The 21,149-nt window shown below is 48.7% G+C and overlaps 1 protein-coding gene across 1 annotated transcript; it reads left to right on the top strand.

Annotated features, from left to right (window-relative positions):
- Window positions 1-2,986: 2,986 nt before the first annotated feature.
- Vrtn (vertebrae development associated) lies at window positions 2,987-5,110 on the top strand. The gene has a single exon (XM_042692861.1). It carries the CDS (start codon window positions 2,987-2,989, stop codon window positions 5,108-5,110), a length of 2,124 nt encoding a protein of 707 aa, XP_042548795.1.
- The last annotated feature ends 16,039 nt before the right edge of the window (window positions 5,111-21,149 follow it).

The raw sequence follows: 21,149 nt of genomic DNA, 5'->3' as shown, positions 1-21,149 counted from the left end.
TTATTTCTCCCAAATCTCTGTAAGTACCCAGTTTAACAGAACAGGGGTGGATTGTCCTGTCTTTTAGAGTGCCTCTGTTTTGATATGTTATTTTGTGAAAGTGAATGAAGAGGACCCACTTTTCTCTAGGTGGAGAAGGGAAAGGTATATTGATGGCTCTTTTTTTTTCAGTGGACTTTCTTTTTGCCAATCCTGGGGCTTGAACTCAGGATCTGAACGCTGTCCCTGAGCTTCTTTTGCTCAAGGCTAGTACTCAACCACTAGAGCCACAGCACCACTTCTGGCTTTTTCTATGTGGTTCTGAGGAATCGAACTCAGGGCTTCATGCATGCTAGGCAAGCACTCTACCACTAAGCCACATTCCCAGCCCCTCTCGATTTTCTTTGAGATTATGAAACTATGAAACTGGACAAGCAATAGACTTGTAAAAGTTTAGTTATAATGTGGGATTTGAGTGTACATTTAGTTCCAGCTCTGGGAAGGCTGAGGAAGAAGGATTAGTTAATATTCATGAGGTTTTGTTTTGTTTTTGGCCAGTCCTGGTGCTTAAACTCAGAGCCTGGGTACTATCCCTAAGCTTCTTTTTGTTCAAGGTTAGTGCTCTACCACTTGAACTGCAAATCTAGTTCCAGCTTTTTTGTGTGTTTTATTGACCCTAAAGCCCGCCTGGGCTGTCTTTGAACCACTATTCTCAGATTTCAGCCTCCTGAGTAGCCACCAGTAGCCACAGGTGTGAGCCACCAGTGCCTGGCTCATGAGATTTTTTTATTTTAATTTTTTTAGTTTTTGTGCCTACTTTTTTGTTATTTATTTGCTGAGATACAATCTCCATGTATAACCTCAGGTTGGCCTTGAACTCAATCTTCTGCCTCCCCCGTGCCAGGTTTACAAAGCCTGTGCCACTACATACAGCTTTTTCTTTTGTGCTGCTACTGGGCACCTGCCCCTTAGCTTTTTTTTTTTTTTCCCTCAAGGCTGGTGCTTTTTGGTGGTTAATTAGAGATAAGAGTCTGATGGACTTTCCTGCCTGAGCTTGGTTCAAACCATGATTCTCAAATCTCAGCCTCCTGAGGAACTAGGATTACAAGTGTGAGCCTCTGGTGCCTAGTTCCTTTTATACTGTGAATGGATCTTTTACCATTGTGAATAACCATATACTACTACTACCTGTTATGTGAGAAGTACAGTTCATTGAGTGATGTAGCAAGTGAGACCATGGAAATGTGGAGACACCACATTCAGTAATGTCACCATCGATCTCACCAGGGATTTGTCAGTATTGGGAAGCTATCAAGCTTACTGTAGTGGAAACAACATTTTCTGAAAACTGATTGTTTTTGAGATGGGATCTAACTGTTCCCAGGTTGTGGACTCCTGAGCTTGAAGCAACCTTTCCACTTTAGCTTTCTGAGTGTCTGAGACTGCAGCTGCATGCAAATGTGCCTACTTTCTTAATTCAGAATTTCAAATGAAACTTCCAAATTTCTCATGGGCAGCGAATACAGTTATCTTCCTTGAAGTGACAGGCTCACTTTATTCATTTTGGAGGAAATGTTTGTGTCAGTCTTTCTCTAAAGTGAAGATGGTATTCCATGCTAAAAGCAGCTAATCACACATGCAAACAATGGTCCAACTGAGACATTCATCCTGCTCAGTATGCAGCCGGTGGCTCTGTGTGCTCTCCCAATACAGAGGAGACACTTAATGGTCATGATTGAGTAAAATAGATCATCTTCACTGTTCTAAGAACACACACTTTCCCCCTCCCCCTGCCACCCCCCCGGTTTGCTTGTGAGGATTTTGAACTCTAAGCCTTGCACTTGTTAAGCAGAACTTCAACCCCTTGCCCTTTGTATGCTTTGTTATTTTTCTTGAGTTATTGCCTGGGCCTAGCCCCGGGCCATAAGGCCCTTATGTACAGGCTCCCAAGTAGCTGGAGCCATGACCAGGTCCCCATAACTTTTTGCCCCCTCTCCAGGCTAGCCTTCATCTGTGATCTACCTGATCTGCTTGGTAGCTGGGATTGTAGGGATGGGCCACTGCATCCAGTGTTAAGAACATTCTTTTTGTTGTGGGAAGGGGGGAGGAGGGAGCTTGAGCTGAGGGCCTTGGCACTGTCCCTTAGCTTTTTTCATTCAAGGCTAGTGTTCTACCTCTTTTTTTTTTTTTTTTGTCGGTCGTGGGGTTTAACTCTGGGCCTGGGCGCTGTCCCTCAGCTCTTCAGCTCAAGGCGAGTGCTCTACCACTTGAGCTACAGCGCCACTTCCGGTTTTCTGGTGGTTTATTGGAGATAGGAGTCTCACGGTCTTTCTTGCCCGGGCTGGCTTTGAACCACGATCCTCAGATCTCAGCCTCCTGAGTAGCTAGGATTACAGGCGTGAGCCACCAGCGCCCGGCTAGTGTTCTACCTCTTGAACCATAGCTCTACTTCTGGCTTTTTTTTTTTTTGTCGGTCGTGGGGCTTGAACTCTGGGCCTGGGTGTTGTCCCTCAGCTCTTCAGCTCAAGGCGAGCGCTCTACCACTTGAGCTACAGCACCACTTCCTACTTCTGGCTTTTTGCTGGTTAAATAAAGTTAAGAGTTTCATGGGCTGGTTTTGAACTGTGATCCTCAGTCTTAGCTTTCCTGACTAGCTAGGATTACAAATGTGGGCCACCCATGCCCAGCTAGGTTCAGCAAGAAACTGTATGTGTGTTTGTGTGTGTGCGTGTATGTGCAGGTGTGTCTATTTTACATTAGATGAAGCAGAACACTAGAGGTTAAGTTGCTGTTTGAGGCTAACATCAGAGCCAAGATTCAAAGCCAGGTTCCAGAGATGAGACCATCCTCTCCTTCATAACCCTGAGCACCTAAACAAACTCAAGAAGGCAGTTAGTTAGCCGTTACCTGCAATGGAGAAAGTGTAGGAGTGGACACGGCACCAATGCTGGGGGTGTGTGTATCATGTGGATACTTTATTCTGACCTCTGCCCTTTGTCCTTTCAGGATGACTTCTCGCGATGAGCTGATACAGCAGGTGCTACGGGAGCTGCAGGAAGCCGTGGACTCCCTGGGTCTGGAGGGTCTTGTGACTGCCGCACTGGAGGCCAAGCGGGTCTTGTCTTCCTTCACCCTTCCCAGTGGCCGGAAGGAGAGCCTGGGGCTCCAAGTGCTGGAGGTAGATTCTGTGGCTCTGAGCCTGTACCCAGAAGATGCCCCCCGGAATATGCTGCCCCTGGTGTGCCAGGGTGGGGGCAGTCTGCTGTTTGAAGCGGCCAGCATGCTCCTGTGGGGGGACACGGGCCTCAGCCTGGAGCTGCGGGCCCGCACTGTGGTGGAGATGCTGCTCCACAGGCAGTATTACCTGCAGGGCATGATCGACTCCAAAGTGATGTTACAGGCCGTGCGCTACTCCCTGTGCTCAGAGGAGTCCCCGGAGATGACCAGCCTGCCTCCTGCCACACTGGAGGCCATCTTTGATGCAGATGTCAAGGCCACCTGCTTCCCCAGCAGTTTCTCCAACGTGTGGCATTTGTACGCCCTGGCCTCTGTCCTTCAGCGCAACATCTACTCTATCTACCCCATGCGCAACCTCAAAATCCGACCTTACTTTAACCGGGTCATCCGACCACGCCGCTGCGGCCACATGCCGGCCACGCTGCACATCATGTGGGCTGGCCAGCCCCTCACCAGCCATCTCTTCCGCCATCAGTACTTTGCCCCTGTGGTGGGACTGGAGGAGGTGGAGGTGGATGGTGCTCCTCACCCTGCGCCGGGTCCTCCCTCGCTGGCCCAGCTGCCACCACCAGCCAAGACCCTGGAACTGCTCACCTATCAGCCTGGCCTCAGCTACTCTCACCTGGGGGAGCACCACCATGTCACCAAGAGCACCTTCTACCGCTGGCGCCGGCAGTCCCAGGAGCACCGGCAGAAGGTGGCCACCCGCTTTTCGGCCAAGCACTTCTTACAGGACAGTTTCCATCGGGCCGGGTGCCTCGTGCCTCTGCAGCAGTTCCTCCAGATGTTCCCTGAGATCTCCCGCTCTACCTACTATGCCTGGAAGCACGAGCTGCTGGGCTCAGCTGCAGACCCTGCCCTGGACCCTGCTCCTAGGGAGGTGACCACAGCCATGGCAAAGTTGCTAGGGGAGAAAGCCACCAAGGGGCCAGGGTGCTCTCCACCCTCCGGGTCCAGCCCAGGAATGGTCTTAATGCAGCAGGCCAAGTCCTACCTGGAGCGTTGCATCGCCCTGAACACAATGGTGCCCTATCGCTGCTTCAAAAGCAGGTTCCCTGGCATCTCCAGATCCACCTACTACAACTGGCGGCGGAAGGCCCTCCGGAAGAATCCCAGCTTCAAGCCAGAACCGCTTGTGGAAGTCCCCCTGGCTCCCCAACCTGTGTCTGTGGGGAAAGACACTCTGCCCCCTTGGAAGGATGAGGTGGCAGAGACGGTGGAAAAAGCCACAGATAAGGGGCCCCCTGCTCCCCGAGAGCTCCCGTCCCCCTGGAGGTCCCTGTCGCGTTGGCAGAAACGCCTGCGCGTGGCTGCCCGCAAGCAGGTGCTGAGTGGGTATCTGCCCTTCTGTCGCTTCCGTCTCCGTTACCCTCATCTGGCACCCTCTACCTTTTGGGTCTGGAAGAGTCTTGCCCGGGGCTGGCCCAGAGCCCTGGCCAAGCCCCAGGTGCCAACTCCATGTGTGGGCACTGGGAAGCAGGAGGCTGAGGAGAAGCAGCAGGAGAAGGAGGCTGTTGGGAATGTGATGGCTGTGAAGGCCCTGCCGGGAGGAACCCCGGCAGTGGGGGCTTCCTTAGAAAAGGATCCAGAGGAAACTCAGGGAGGATGGCCTTCCAGAGAGGGCGCCATGGCCCCGGGTGAGCCCCATAGCCATTCCCTGCCCAGCCAGCCTGTGGTGGCAGCAGTGGGTGTGGAGAATAGCCAGTTGCTGGTGGTGGACGTCCCCACCACAACATTCAAGGCCCAGGCGAAGCTATTCTTGCAGAAGCGCTTCCAGTCCAAGAGCTTCCCCTCCTACAAGGAGTTCAGCGCCCTCTTCCCCCTCACTGCCCGCTCTACCTACTACATGTGGAAGCGAGCCCTTTATGAAGGCCTTACCCTTGTGGATGGCTGACTCTGGGATGCTAAAAGGGGCTGAGAGCAAGAGGGCGGGGACTAGTTTGGGACTTGTTTCCTGGCTTGGCCACTGTGCCCTTTGGCTACAGTGACTTGGAGTGCATGCTTGTGTTATTTCCTGGCTCTAGGACAGAAAAGAGCCAGAAAATCAATCACCTGGTCTCCTGCTACAAGAGCACTGGTGTTGTCTTTGGTTGTTGGCTGGTTCTGTTTTTATAGTTGTGTTTTAGTTTCTTTGTTTTGATTCAAGCGGATTGCCTGGGCTCCCTTACCAGTGTGGGCAGCTGTGTGTTTGGGTGAGGGGATAGAGAAAGATGGCTAGCTAAGACTGCTTTCTACTTTTCCTGGGAAAGAGGAATATTCTAGCCATCTGTCCCATTAGGCAGAATACGCCTTCAGTTTCTTTGGGGAGTGGCACCCTCTACCAGATATTTTCAGAGGAACATTTTTGGTGCCAGTTTGGGTGGCAGGCTCAGCAAGAGGAACAGGGTTTAGAAAGAATGTCGATGGCCTAAAAGGAGAGCGGTGAGGCACACGAGATCACAGGTTCAGGCCTGGTCCCTGCTGGGGGGGTTGTGCTGAGCCACTTCTCCAAGTCTGATCTTTAAGAGGCACAAAGTGGGCAGGAAGAGACTGAGTTTGCATTTTCTAAGAGTAAAGTTGGAAACCAAACCAAACAAAACCAAAGAAATAAAAGCGATACATTCCTCATAACCTGTGGTGTTTGTTTTTGTTGAATGTGGCTGTTGGTTCGCATAGTCCTCTTTGGCAAATGGAGACTGAGTGCCCATTTCTGTCTTAATGAAATGAGATGGGCTCACAACTAGGGCTTGGGGAGCAGAAGGAATTACATTGGGGTCTGGGCCTTGACTTGGATCTAGAAGTGACAGCTAAGGACATGAAGAGTCCTTTCTGATAGGAGAGTCCACGAATGCTGTATATGCTCAAGGCCAGGCCTGCACTAATGTTCCTATGCCAGGTATCTAATTTAGTTCTTGCTATGAGCTTAGGCTAGGCCCAGTCAGACAAAGAAACCACACCCCACCTCACCACGTTTAATTTGTATGTTCTGTCTGTAGGAACTGAGCTCTTCTGGGGCTTGAACAAAGGGACCAGGTGCTGTCCCTGAACTTTTGTGCTGAAGGCTAGCATCCTACCACTTGAATTACAATTCCACTTCCATCTTTTTTTGGTGATTAATGGGAAGTAAGAGTGTCATGGACTTTTCTACCCAGACTGGTTTCGAACTGTGATCCTCAGATCTCAGCCTCCTGAGTAGCTAGGATTATAGGTGTGAGCCACTGGGACCCAGCTTGAGAGTCACTTTTTTTTTTTTTTTTTGTCTGTCGTGGGGCTTGAACTCTGGGTCTGGGCACTGTTTCTGAGCTCTTTAGCTCAAGGCCAGTGCTCTACCACTTGAGCCACAGCACCACTATTAGTTTTCTGAGTGGTTTTTTGGAGATAAGAGTCTCATGGACTTTCCTGCCCAGGCTGGCTTTGAACCACAATCCTCAGATCTCAGCCTCTTGATAGCTAGGATTACAGGTGTGAGCCACCAGCACCAAGCTTCACTATTTTGTTTTGTTTTGTTTGTTGGTCATGGGGCTTGAACTCAAGGAACGAGTGCTGGCCCTCAGCTTTTTGCTCAAGGCTAGCTCTACCACTTTAAGCCACAGCACCACATCCTGTTTTTAGGTGGTTGAGTGGAGGTAAGAGTCTCGTTGTCTAGAGCTGGTTTTGAACTGTGGTCCTTAGATCTCAGCTTCCTGAGTAGCCAGGATTATAGTCACGAGCCACCAGCACCCAGCTTCAGAGAGTCACTATTACTTTTTCGTTCTCTAGATGGTTCATATTCCACTTCTGATATTTTTCTTATTTGCTTATTTCCTACCACCTCTTCTTTACCCTTCCGTATCAGACAGAAATAGGCCTTGAGAAAAGTAGAGTCCCTCCCCCACCTTTTTCCCCCCCTGACATGCTTACAATACTATATTTCCAAACAGGTGGATTAGTTCCTGGCACATAGCGGATCCTCTGCTTTTTTTCTTTTAATGTGTGTGTGGTGTGTGTGTGTGTATGCACATGCATGCTGGCACTGGGGCTTGAACTCAGCCAGAGTGCTATCCCTTAGCTTTTTTTCACTGAAGACTGGTGTTCTATCACTTGAGCCACAACTCTACTTCTGGCTTTTTGCTGGTTAACTGGCTTTTAACTAGGATCTTTAGGTTTCAGCCTCCTGAGTGGTTAGTTTTACAGGTGTGAGCCAATAGTGCCCAGCTAGTAAGTGCATTTATCTCTTTCCTCCTTTGTGTATGCATGTACATGTGTGTGCCAGCATTGCGGCTTGAACTCAGGGCCTTACTCTCTTGCTTAGCCTTTTCACTCTCAAGTCTAGTGCTCTACCACTTTAGTTCTACCTCTAGTTCTGGCATTTTGCTGGCTAGGTAGAGATGAGTCTCTTGGATTTGTCTGCTCAAGCTGGCTCTTAACTATGATCCTTAGATCATCCTCCTGTAGTAGCTGGGATCACAGCTGTGAGTCATAGGTGCCCAACATTGAGATTTGGCTTCTATCAAACCTAATCAGTCTTACTTCCTAAATATTTCTCAGACCATTTCCCCCTCCATCCTTCACAGCCACCTTGTAATCTATGCCAGCAGCTGCTCTCATCTTTGATACTGAAATGATCTGCAAATTGAATCTGCCTCCTCTCAGATTATCCTGTTGCTTTCTCCTGACAAAGGCCAGAAGGATCTTACTAACACCTTCCTCTCATTCTGCTGGATTTCTCTTTCCCTTAGCAGAAAAATTCAAACTTAATGAGGCCCACCTAGTCTAACCTCTACCCTCTTCTCATTTCTTCTAGACCTTTCTCCATGTCTGCACCCACCTCCTCCCCTAGCACTTAACCCAGGGCATTGTTGATTCTGTCTCATGATCTGGATTTAGCTCTAGAGTCTCCACTGAAGCCCTCCTGCTCATTTAATTTAAGGTTGTGAAGAGGTTTGACTAGCCGGGCACTGGTGGCTCTAGCCTGTAATCCTAGCTACTCAGGAGGCTGAGATCTGAGGATCACAGTTCAAAGCCAGCCCAGGCAGGAAAGTCCGTGAGACTTTTATCTCCAATTAACCACCAGAAAACTGGAAGTGCCTCTGTGGCTCAAGTGGTAGAGTGCTAGCCTTGAACTGAAGAACTCAGGGACAGGGCCCAGGCCGAGTTCAAGCCCCTTGACCATCACCAACAACAAAAAAGTTTGACCAAGGGGTGTTCCTATTTGGCTGTGATACCAATGTATGGCCAGCAGGTGGCAATCTGGTGCAGCAAAAAGTTTATTGGTTCCCAGTGGGCCCAGAACAGCTTATTTAAAATTCCTTCCCTCTTTGGGTATGAGAGTACAGTCCCAACCTGCCTCATAAAAAACCAGATTGAAGCAGGGGAGGGGGAGAGGGTGGCTCATGCCTGCAATCCTACCCAGGAAGCTGAGATCTGAAGATCCCAGTTTGAAACCAATCTGGGCAGGGAGACTCTTATCTCTAATGAATCACAGAAAAAGCCGGAAGTGTTACTGAGGCTCAAGTGGTAGAAGGATAGCTTTGAGCACAAAGAGGCTCAGGGACAGTACCCAGGCCCAGTGTTCAAGCCCAGGGCCATTGTCCTCCCAGCCCTCCCCCCCTTCCCTCCCCCCCCAAAAACCTAATTGAGGCTGAATACTGCTTGCTCTCAGCCTTGCAGTCAGCCAGATCCAGTGCTCTAATTTCTGGAGCAGAGGGGTCTTAAAAAAAAAAACAAAAAACACATCTGGAGCTGGGTGTTGATGGCTCACATCTGTAATCCTAGTTACTCAAGAGGCTGAGATCTGAGGATCTTGGTTCAAAGACAGCCTAGGCAGGAAAGTTTATGAGACTCATCTCCAATTAAGTACCAGAAAACCAGAAGTGACACCGTGGCTTGAATGGAAAAAGCACAGGGACAGTGCCCAGCCCTGAGTTCAAGTCCCACAACTGACCAAAAAAAAAGCATGAAATGGGAAGTGAGCTGCAATTCAAGTGGTAGAAACTCAGGGTGGAGGGAAAAAAGGCTAAGGAAGAGTTAGAGATCCTGAGCTCAAACCCTAAGACGGGCACAAAATAAACAAAAATTAAAAGAAGAAAAAAAGCAGAATGTGAGGTTCTTTATGCCGTGACAACATTCTGTGTCACCAGGAGGGAGGTAATCAGTTCTAAAAATATTAAGTATAAAAGTTTCACTCGAAACAAAACAAGAAAACAAGTAGGTAGAACACAAGCAATTCTTTTCCTTTATCACTCAGATTTCCACTGGGGGGGTGGGGGGAGCGGAGGAAAGGTCCTGAATTCAGGGGAGATAATCTCCTCTACCATGGTACATGAAGTTGTTCCTCAAATATTTCAATCATCTGCCCGAGGTGTTGTTTAGTCCTGCACACAGGAGGACATAGCAAGTAGAGCAGGCTCCTCTCCATCCATCTCCATAGGCCAGGGTTTAGGCTGTAAGCTTAGGAGATCTATTGGCTTTAACTCTTGTTTTGCAACAGATGCATCCATGTGAACTGTACAAATGCAGGGGTAAGGTGCGGAAGCAGTGCTGGCTTTTTCTGGCCTCTCATAGCTTATCCCGACTACTCACCCAACCAAAGCTGCTCAGGATCAAGTCTTCTAGAAGGGTAGGCTTCCTATGAGTCTACAAGACATGCCTGTGTACTCCCCCGATGCCATTGGGTGGCTGCTGGGAGAGGTTCACTCAGGGACTGAAAATGTAATTCAGTAATAAAGTATTTGCCCGGGAGTTGATCCTCAGCACCATAAGGAAAAAACAAAACAACAACAACAAAAACCTATTTTGCTACTAAACTGGAAACAGGCACCTGACACCAAGCAGTTGCCAGAAAGGACTGGGCAGGCTGAGAAGCAAAGCTTGGGACCTCCAAGGTAGCCTGCTCCAGCCCCACGCATGCGCTGTCTGCCCCCCTTCTCAGGGGAACCTGGTGTGATTTTCCTCCCCAGTAGTGACACCAGGCTTACCTGTAGGGTGTGACTGGCAGGTTCTTAAGTATTCTCATGGAGGAAAGAGGAGTAGAGGAACGTTTAGGGAGATGAGAAGGAGCAGAAAGTAGGTTTAATGATATAAAAAATTTTCCATGGAAAATGACTTTGAAAATAGCATGAAATCCGCTTAACTCTAATGGTGCTTTCATGCTAGGCAGAGAGAGAGATAGAGGGATGGGGGCAGGAAGGGGAAGGAAAGGGGAACAAGCAGCCAGGAGGCTGGCAGAGGCTGCTCTCAGCCTGGGATGGTCACTGGAGTGACAGTAGACAGGAAGGCTACAGGGGTCCTCCCCAGAATCTCACACCAACTGCTCTCCACAGAAGCCCTCTAAGTTCAAAAGATGTCACACTAATTTTTCTACCTAGGCTGGCTTCAAACCATGATCTTCCCAATCTCAGCCAGCCTCCCAAATAGCTAGGATTTAGGGGTGTGAGCCAGTTGCACTTGGTTTTTGGCTCAAGGCTTGACCCTCTACCACTTGGCTCCAGCTCCACTTCTGGCTTTTAGCTGGTTAATTAGAGATAAGAAGGTTAGGGACTTTCTTTCCCAGGCTGGCTTTGAACCTCAATCCTCAGATCTCAGCTTTCTGAGTAGCTAGGATTACAGGTGTAAGCTACTGATGTCTGGCTATACTTTTGTGTGTGTGTGTGTGTGTGTGTGTGTGTGTTGGTTGTGGGTATTGAACTCTGGGCCTGGGCCCTGTCCCTAAGCTCTTCAGCTCAAGGCTAGCACTCTACCACTTAAGCCACAGTGCCACTTCCGGTTTTCTGGTGGTTAACTGAAGATAAAAGTCTCATGGATGTTCCTATCCAAGCTGGCTTTGAACCGTGATCCTCAGATCTCAGCCTCTTGAGTAGCTAGGATTACAGGTGTGAGCCACTGGTGCCCAGCAAAACTTTTGGTTTTAACGTTAGTTTCTTCCAAAATCAGGACCTTGTGATATATTATAAACTGCAACAGAGGGAGGCAATGGTGCCCAGGGCCTTGATGGATGGACCTGCACCAGACATGGAGAGATGAAGAAAGTCTTCCTGGGTTAGAGCTGCAGCAAGCCTGGTTGGTGTGTAGGAGCAGGCATATCTGCTGAAGGAGCAGGTGAGGGTGGTGGGGGGAGGAGGGACGTTAGGGGAGGAAGGGGCTGAGGATACAAGGCCTGGAGCTGGAAGCTCCAGAAAGATAGCCATTTGGTTCCCTGTACTTTGAAGCCCAAACCTAATTTCCTGATTTCCTAGAAGTGAATTGGCCATGATGGAGTGTTTATATGACAGAAAGAGATAGATTCTGCAAATCCGCCAGGTGATGCTCCTCCAGGTGGAAGGCCTCTGCTTCTGTCCTTGCACATCTCCCACCGGCCAGTCCTCCCAGTCAGACACCAGCCCAGAGAAGCCTGATCCTACCACAGGTCTCCCCTTTACCACTTCCCTGCACTGTCTGCACGCATCCATCTGTCTGTCTGCCTTGGTAAGCAAGCCCTAGATAGTAGAAATACATCTCACTTGTTTGCTGCCTTTTCCTTCTGCTGAGACAGTGGCTGGCACATAGTAAGTACCCCAAATGTTTATTGAAGTAAGAAATGATGCTGGGGGTGTGGCCTAAGTAGTAAAACACTTGCTTAATAGGAACCAAGCCCTGAGTTTAACCTTCAGTTCCCTCTCCTCCCCCCAAAAAAGGAAAGTAGGGTGCCCATGGCTCAAGCCTATACATTTGGGATTTCAATTAAACACAAGTATTTCAGGCATACGTACATTTAGTAACTGTTCATTGTTACCTGAAATTCAAATATAACAACTATAGTTGGCATCTGCAAGTACTGCCATTGAGGAGAAACTGCACGTGCTGTGGATGCCTAACAGCTGGGTGCCAGTAGCTCACACTTGTAATCCTAGCTACTCAAGAGGCTAAGATCTGAGGATTGTGGCTTGAAGCCAGTCTGGGTAGGAAAGTCCATGAGACTCTGATCTCCAGTTAACCACCAAAAGTGCCAGAAATGGAGCTGTGGCTCAAGTGGTAGAATGCTAGTCGAGCAAAAAAGCTCAAGGACACCATCCAGGCCCTGAATTCAAGCCTCAGTACTGGTGTGTGCGTGTGTGCCTGTGTACATACACATGTAAGTATATATGTATGTGTCTGGCAGAGCTGGTGGTAGAGCACTTGCCTGGTACACGTAAGGCCCTGCATTCAACTCCAGCATCAAACAGTAGAGCTCCTCCACTATCCTGTGTCTCATCCTCCCCTGATCCCAAATCTGTATTTTGTCCTGGAACAATAGAGTAACAGCCAATTCTTACTCCCTAAGCAAAAGGTAACATTCCTGTAAGGTGTAAACATGGCCTAACATCTAATCACCGCCCCTAAAGACTCTTCTCTGGATCTTCAGGGATTTCTGAGAAGCAGAACCTCCAGGGTCTCTTCCTTACTTGGGTGATATTTGGGCTCATTTATTATTGTCTCTGGGTGGCAAGTATCTGGGAAGGGGAGGAGATGGGAAGGGCTCAGACCCACAGACTATAATGATGTGCAGCATTTATGCTGGAAGTCTGTACAGAGTAAAAGACTTAATTAAATTTAAATTTAATTAATTTTAACCAAATTAAATGTGCCTAGGGGAGGGAGGTGGCTTCTAGATGGTGAAGAGAAGGAAGCTGGGTGCTGGAGGCTCATGCCTGTAATCTTAGCTACTTAGGAGACTGAGATCCGAGGATTGTGGTTCGAATCCAGCCTGGGCAGAAAACTCTGTAAGACTCTATTTCCCAATAAACTACTCAGAAAAAGCTGGAAATGGCCCTGTGGCTCAAGTGGTAGAGCACTAACCTTAAGCACAAACAGGAAAAAAAAAGAAGAAAGAATTCCAAGAGGGAATAGGCATCAGAGGTTCAAAAACACCCAAAGGAGTATCTCAAGCCTATATTCCCAGCTACTTGGGAAACAAAGACTGAAGGATGGAGGCTGATGACCAATCTGGGCATAAAAATTCTCCCATAACACTTAGAACAAGGGGAAGCAGAGTCTTACCCTATGCAAACCCAGGTGAGGTGGGCTGAAAATGTGACCAGGGCAGGTGATCTATAGACTAGAGATGCCTGTTGCAGTAGATTTCACAACCTGGGGTGACCTACAGTCCCTATTAGCCTGGAAGTTGTGCATAAAATTGTGTGTGTAGCTATACATTGGTGGTTCATGCATGTAATCCTAGCAACTCAGGAGGCTGAGATCTGAGAATCATGGTTCAAAACAGCCTGGGTAGGAAAGTCTGTGTGACTCTTATCCCCAATAAACTATCAAAAAGCTGTAAATAGAGTTGTGGCTCAAGTGCCAACCTTGAGCAAAAAAGGTAAAGGAGGGGTTGGGAAGGTAGCTCAGTGGTAGAGCACTTGCCTTGCATGCATGAGGCCCTGGGTTTGATTCCTCAGCACCACATAAGCAAAAAGAAAAAAGCCAGAAGTGGCGCTGTGGCTCAAGTGGTAGAGCGCTAGCCTTGAGCTGAAGGGCTGAGGGACAGCGCCCATGCCCAGAGTTCAGGCCCCACAACCGGACCCCCCTCCCCCAAAAAAGGTAAAGGACAACACCCAGGTTCTGAGTTCAAGACCCAGTACTGGCATACACCCGCCCTCCCCCCACCAAAAAAAAGAAGAGTCTTTGTAGGTCTGCATTTTTCTGGGAAAAATCTACAGTAATCAGAAAATTCTCAAAGGGATTTGTGTCCCCAAAGATATCAAGATTGGAGTTCATTGTTAGCTGGGTACTGATGGCTCAAACTTGTAATCCTAGCTTCTCAAAAGGCTGAGTTCTGAGGATTGCAGTTTGAAGCCAAGCCTGGGCAGAAAAGTCCATGAGACCCTTATATCCAATTAACCACCAAAAAGCCAGAAGTGGAGCTGTGGCTTAAGGGGTACAATGCTAGCCTTGAGTGAAAAAGCTACAGAATAGTGCCCAGGCCCTGAATTCAAACCCTAAGACCCAAACAAACAAAAGTTCATTGTGGCTAGGTGTGGTGATTCATGCCTCTAATCCTAGCATTTTAGGAGGTGGAAGTAGGAAGAAAGTTCTAGACCAGCCTGGACTACATAGTGTTCTGAGACCTTGTCCCATGAAAGAGTGAGGGAAAGGGGAAGATAGAAGGAAGAAAAACCAAGGAAGCAAGCAAGGAAGGAAAGGGCAAAATTTTGTATTGTCTGTCAGCAAAAGTAGGCCCAAAGCCTCTCCATTCCCCCACAAGTACTGTTGGATTCCTGAGCCTCTGGTTCTCTGGGGGTGTCTATCCTACAGGAGCCCCCAGCACTTCTCACCATGGCTCTGCCTGTGTGACACTGTCTGATTTATCTGTGGCATCTGAGTCTTCTCATAGACTTGCATCTATCGCCTCCTCCAACTCCAGCTTTGCTCTCTCGTGTTCCATACTTTCCCTCTCCTGAAGCAGTTCTCAAATGTCACTGATGAGTGATGAGCAAAGTCCCCAGTGCTAAATTTGGAGTCACCTCAGGGTATCTCCTCCTCCCCTTCCTCCTCCGGCTCCGCTCCCTTCTTCTAACCCTCCTCCTCCTCTCCCCTCCTTTCCCTTCCCTCTTCTCCCCTTTCTCTTCTGCAAAGTTGCCCTCTTGACTTCCCACTATTCTTTGTTTGTCCTTCTTCCTGACTTGTGAGTGTTTCTTTATGTTTTAAATGGTGAGTTTAAAAACAAACAGGTAATACATGGAACACAAGGGAGAGAAATCAAACAGAATGATAGAGCAGCAGAGCAGAGTGGCAGCTGCTTCTGCTCCCTGGGTGTCAGCGCCCCCAAGATGCTCCCCCAGGAGCCACGGTGCCCACTGTGCTTTGGAGTCCTTCCGGAGCTGTGCCTGCTGGTATAGTAGCACGGGACTGCAAGAGTGTGTATTGAAATTCAGATTTCAGAGACTTGGGACATGGCTCAGGTGGTAGAGAGCGTCAATGAGTGAAAGCGTCGGATACCAAGTTCTAGTCCAGGTCTCAGACCAAACAAACCCAAAACAAACAACATCAAAAGCCAAAACAGAGTCTTATTACTTGGAGATGCTTTGAGCTGAGAAGGTGGTCAGAATTCACTGGGGCTAGTGAACATGGGCTGAGAAAACATAGCTCCCAGACTTCCCATGCTCTCTGGTCCTTAGGGACCCTGATTAGAACCTCAATTAGGAAAGGGACTTTTCACTTTATGGAGGGGGAAGCAGGGTTCTGGGAAGGAGGGGACTGTTGGTACATATCTTAGTCAAATGAAATTTGGTCAGTTTTTTTTTTAAGTATATATTGGTTGTACAAAGGATTTTCACAATGGATTCACATGAGCTTATCATTACATTTTAAACAGAGTTTCTCTCTCTCTCTCTCTTTCTCTTTCTTTGTAGGCCATGAGGTTTGAACTCTGGGCCTGGGTGCTGTCTCTCAGCTCTTCAGCTCAAGGTGAGAGAGAGCTCTACTACTTGAGCCAGAGCTCTACTTCCGGTTTTCTGGTGGTTTACTGGAAATAAGAGTTTCATGGACTTTCCTGCCTGGGCTGGCTTTGAACCTCGATCCTCAGATCTCCGCCTCCTGAGTAGCAAGGATTACAGGCATGAGCCACTGGCGCCCAGCTTCAGAGTAATCTTTCTTTCTCTTTCCCTGTCCCCTCATCCCCCTATCTAACAGCCTTCAGCGAGGTTTGTTACGCCATTTTTATACAGATGTAATGCATTTCAATATTATTATTATTTATCATTCCCTTTCCCTCTCCTACTCCCCACCATCCCCCAGCAAACCTTGGATTGTGTGTGTGTGTGTGTGTGTGTGTGTGTGTGTGTGTGTGTGTGTGTGTGTGTGTATGCCAGCACTGGGTCTTCAACTCAGGCTCTCTCAATCTTGCTGGGCTTTTATGCTCAAGGCTGGTGCTCTGGCACTTGAGCCACATCTCCAGTTCCACCTTTTTGCTGGTTAACTGGAGATAATAGTCTCATAGACTTTCCTGCCTGGACCGACTGTGAACTGGGATCCTCAGATCTCAACATCCTAAGTAGTTAGGATTATAGGAATGAACCACCAGTGCACAGCTTTTTTTTTTTTTTTTTTTTTTTTAAGGCAAGGGTCTTCTATTTAGCATTGGTTGACCTCAAACTTGTCATCCTACTGCCTCAGCTTCTGAGTGATAGAACTACAGGTGTTGCCACTACATCTGGCTCTGATTTTATACTAGAATAATAGTTAGAAGGGGCTTTCAAGGTGTCCCAGCTGGAAGACAGCCAGAATCTAGGTTTCATTCACAGAACAGATCTTTATTATGAACCTACCATATTCATTTCTGTTCTAAGCACTGAAGATTCCTCTGCAAAGAAGATCCAGCCAGGTGCTGGTGGCTCAGGCCTGTAAGCAGCTACTCAGGAGGCTGAGATCTGAGGATTGCACACAAAGTCAGCCAACTGGCAAAGTCCATGAGATTCTTATCTCTAATTAACAGTAAATTGGAAGTGGTACTGTGGCTCAAAGTGGTAGAGCCCTATCTTTGAGCAAAAGAGCTCAGGGACAGTACCCAGGTCCTGAGTTAAAAAAAAAAAAAAAAAAAAAAAAAAGGTCAAGAAACTTTTTCTCATGGAATTTACATTCAGAAGAGGGAAGACTGACCCACACAGAGCACAGAGGCACAGAGCTAGGAGGAAAGTTAAAACTGGGGCTGGTGGAGTTGGAGCAGATGTTTAAGCCATCTTACCTATTTGGCTGGGCTCACTTTTATAATTCTAGTTACTCAGGAGGCTGAGATCTGGGGATCATGGTTCAAAATCAGTTCTAGCAGGAAAGTCTGTGGCACTTTTATCTCCAGTTAACTACCAAAAAGCCAGAAAGAAGTAGCTCATGGTTCAAGTAGTAGAGCACCTAGCCTTAACCAAAGAGCTCAGCCTATGTGCATCTGATCAAGCAAAATAATATCTTATCAAAATGAGCTCCTGGGAATGAACACAAGAGGGGTTTTTCTTCTTTGCTGTTTTTGTTTTCTTTTTGTTCTGTTTGTTTGTTTTTCTGTCTTTGGGAGAATAGGGGGAAGCACAGAAATGGAGGGACAAAGGTAAATAAATGCAGCAAGGATACTCACTGGACACTGTATTGAAACTGAACTATACAATTTGTGGGTAGGGATGGGAGGGAAAAACTGTGAGAGATGGAGGGAAGGGGTTATGTCAAAAAAGAAACATACCTATTACCTAACTTACGTAACTTTAACCCCTCTGTTCATCACCTTTATAACTCTGTGTGTGTGTGTGTGTGTGTGTGTGTGTGTGTGTGTGTATTCTTTTTCTTCTAGTCCTGGAGCTTGAACTCAGGGCCTGGGCACTGTCCCTGGCCTTCTTTTGCTCAAGGCTAGCACTCTACCACTTGAGTCACAGAGCTGCTTCAGCTTTTTCTGTTTATGTGGTACTGAGGAATCAAACCCAGGGCTTCATGCATGCTAGACAAGCACTTTACCACTAAGCCACATTCCCAGCCCAATAATTTGTTAAGTTCAGAGACAGTGTCCAGGCCCTGAGTTGAAGTGCCAGGACCAGTGTGTGTGTGGAGGGTGGGGGAGGGGGGAGTCTGCGCGTGTGCACACATGCAGACCTATTTGGGGGAGGCTCTCTCAGGTGAGGCTTGAGCAGTACTGTTGATGTGGGGAGATGTTCCTGGTGGTAGGATCAGGATCCACATGTGCAAAGGCCAAGGGAGGAGCACAAGGTTTCCATGTATCTCACTGTGAAGGAAAGAGGCTCTTTGTGCCTTGCAGAACAAGAATGGTCAATTGATGCTCTATGTTGGAGGCATATTGGGAGCCTGGGTAAACCTGGCTGCAGTTTGGTGCCCCACAAGTCTGCTTCCTGGAGCACTCTGCTCACCCTACTTGCCTGGACTCTGGGTGCAATGATTAGCAGGTGGCTCTCTGAGGCATCTGCAGGGACTCAGAGGCAAGAGTGGGGATGGTCAAGGCCCTAAAGCAGGATGATAATCCTTCACTGGCTTTCAGATTGTGGAATCCTCCCCAGGGTGAGGGTGCACCTGGAGAAAGCTGTGTTTCATGTCTCTAGGAGGGCATCTGGAGCTGGCATGGGGCTGGGGGAAATGGGGGAGGGGGAGAGCTGTGCTGGGCAGAGGGCCGGCAATGTCTAAGATGTTTCCTTGCTCAAACACTCAGATGCAACTTTGCCCAGATTTAGGTAGAGGACATGGTGAATCATTTCAGGCAAAAGTGGAAGCTGGTTCCTGCTCTTGAGTATTTATTTTTCTATCCAACTCTCGTTTGTTGGCAGATAGGGTCAAAGTACAGAGGATTAATGGAGATAGAAGACTGACAATGAATTTTAAGTCTCCCTAACTTCTCAGCTAGTTGGAAAATCTAGCTCACCTCTCTGAGCCTCAGTTTCAGTCTACAAACTGTGAGTTAGTGCAATAGGGAATGAACCTAATGCTGGCCCAGGTGGCATTCATCAGTCCAAGTCAGAAAATCTGGCCTCAATCTGAGGATTGAGGTTCAAAGCCAGCTACCATTCACTGAGCTGTGGACCCTTGCTGGCTTCAGTCTCTCTGTCTGTCAAGTGGGGGCAGGTAGAGAGCCTATGGGAAGGTTCTTTAGATACTTAAAATACCGTCAATGTACTTGCTCCGACTGGGCACTGGTGGCTCACGCTTGTAATCCAACTACTCAGGAGGCTAAGATAGATCTGAGGATGATGGTTCAAAGCCAACCCAGGCAAGAAAGTCTGTGAAACCTTTTTTTTTGGGGGGGGGGTTGGTTGTAGGGCTTGAACTTTGGACCTGGGCGCTGTCCCTCAGCTCTTCAGCTCAAAGGAAGCACTCTGCCACTTGAGCCACAGAGCCACTTCTGGTTTTCTGGTAGTTACTTGGAGATAAGAATCTCACAGGCTTTCCTGCCTGGGGTTGGCTTTGAACTGTGATCCTCAGATCTCAGCCTCCTGAGTAGCTAGGATTACAAGCGTGAGCCACTGGAGCCTGGCAAATGTATGAAACTTTTATTCCCAATTGATCAGAAAAAATACAACACAAAACTAGATGTGGAGCTATGGCTCAAGTGTTAGAGCATATCGTGAATGAAAAAGCTAAGGGACAATAACCAGGCCCTGAGTTCAAGTCCTAGTATTGGCATACACACAAAACAGTATTTATTCCTGTCTCACTCTAGCCTTACCCACTGGTGCAAAGACAGATGCCCACTGTCTCCTTTGTCCCCTTCCTGTCTGTTTTTGGGGGACCCTTCCCTCTGGGAGTTTCTGTCATTTCCTCCCAGGGCTGGAATAGGCTTTGAAGCCTGCCCGGCTCTTCAGAGGGAGCGAGGTAAAGGCAGCTCAGGGATGTAGGTTGAAAGTGCTGGAAATGCCGACAAGCCCCATGAGCATCTTTTCTTTTTGTCCAGAACATCTGAGTCTCCCTGTGGGGACTCCTCCGCTCCGAGTAGCGCCTCCCCCTGTGGCAGAGAGGATGTGATAGCCCCCGGAGGGGAGCTCGAGGCAGGCTGAAGCAAGGCCGCCACCCTCTCACCCACCCTGGTCATAGCCCCAAGAATAGAAGGAGGGCTAGAGTGTCAGCCCCAGGGAGGGGCAGCCCAGGAAGGCCTTTGAAGCAGGACCGGGCTGGGAGGGAAGGGAGGAAGGCAGAGGGAGGCATGTCTGTTAGTATGCACAGTGCAGCAGCAGCAATTGTCCTTGGATTTTCTGTGTCTCCACAGACACAGTGGACAGACCTCTTCAGCCTAGCTTGGCTACTCCAGAGCCTTGGTGCAAGAGTTATGCTTGGTGCATAACCCACTATCGAACCCTCCTTCTCTGTGCCTCACTTGCTTCTCCCATAGCTTGAGGGACTCTGATTTGATCCTCACCAAGTTTCCTTCCTCCACAACATTATTGGATTCAGGACCCGAAAGATTTGACAGTGCCATCCCTTAACCCACCAACCAGCCTCCACGCCCTAGAGCACAGGGACAGACAGAAGATGTCTGGGACCAGAACAGGCAGGGAGGCATTCAAGAAATTGATTGTCAGGAGAGACCAGGCATGGACTAGAAGGAGCTGGTGTGCCCACAGCGGACCCCTTCGTTCTGAGATCCTAGAATTGGTGCTGGGGAAACAGACAGGGAAATGTTTACCGGGTGTGGGGCTGGGCAGGGTGTTTTTATTAACTGGCATGGAAATATGTCACCGTTTTGACAACCTGTGTGACTGTCAGGCAACCTGCTGTCAGTCAACCTGCTTAGGGGGAAGGAAGGTCAAAGAAGGCTGTGCGGCCCTGTGAGTCCGTGTCTAGTAATTTCTACCATCGGAAACATTCCTTTCCTTGGAGTGGGGTTGGCTCAGGCAACCTTGCCCTCAGGCCTGGCCTGTCACTCATAGGGACCCTCCTGCCTAGGAATAGAGTAAAAGGCTTCCTCTCCCCTCTCTTTTCCACGCTGCACCATTGGCCCTGTGGTTTGCTTAGGGTGGGATCTGCCAACCACAGGCCAGGTGTCCTCATCTCCTGGTTCCTCATGGTCAGCTGGCTTAGTCCTGGTCTACCTGAGTCCTAGAAGAGAGGTTTTTCCATCTTGTTCCTGCCCAGCCCCATGGAGGACAACTCTGTGGAGGGTTGAAGGTGTGTCTGCAGGAGCAGGTGCCGTTTCTTTCTGGACAGCTGATGGGGGGGGGGGCGGTGCTCTTAATTCTTGGTTTAGGGCCCCTGCTTCCCTATGCAGCAATTTCGGTTTCTATTTTAAACAGTTTAGGTTGGTTGCTTCCCTGCTTTCCTGCTGGGTGTTTATAGTGAGGAAAATAATTGGTAATATTTGCACAGATGTGCTGGCTCTGCAGCTCATCACGGGCACCTTTACCCAGGGGGCCCTCCCTGCCCCCAACCTCTCCGCCAGCTTGAAGAGGGGAGGAACTGAAGCCCCCCCCCATCCCACAGGCCTCCCAGCAGCCTGAGGCAGGGAAGTGCAGGCAGAGCTGGCAAGCAGGATGCCTCCAGTGCCC

The sequence above is a fragment of the Dipodomys spectabilis genome, unplaced genomic scaffold, assembly GCF_019054845.1.
Source record: "Dipodomys spectabilis isolate Male_0828 unplaced genomic scaffold, ASM1905484v1 ptg000157l, whole genome shotgun sequence".
Taxonomy (NCBI): domain Eukaryota; kingdom Metazoa; phylum Chordata; class Mammalia; order Rodentia; family Heteromyidae; genus Dipodomys; species Dipodomys spectabilis.
Note: the sequence above shows the minus strand (reverse complement) of the source record. Positions and strands in the feature narration are given on the sequence as shown.

What these genes read in the sequence shown, in the direction of transcription:
- Vrtn (XM_042692861.1), top strand. Translation starts at nt 2,987, where the DNA reads ATGACTTCTCGCGATGAGCTGATACAGCAGGTGCTACGGGAGCTGCAG.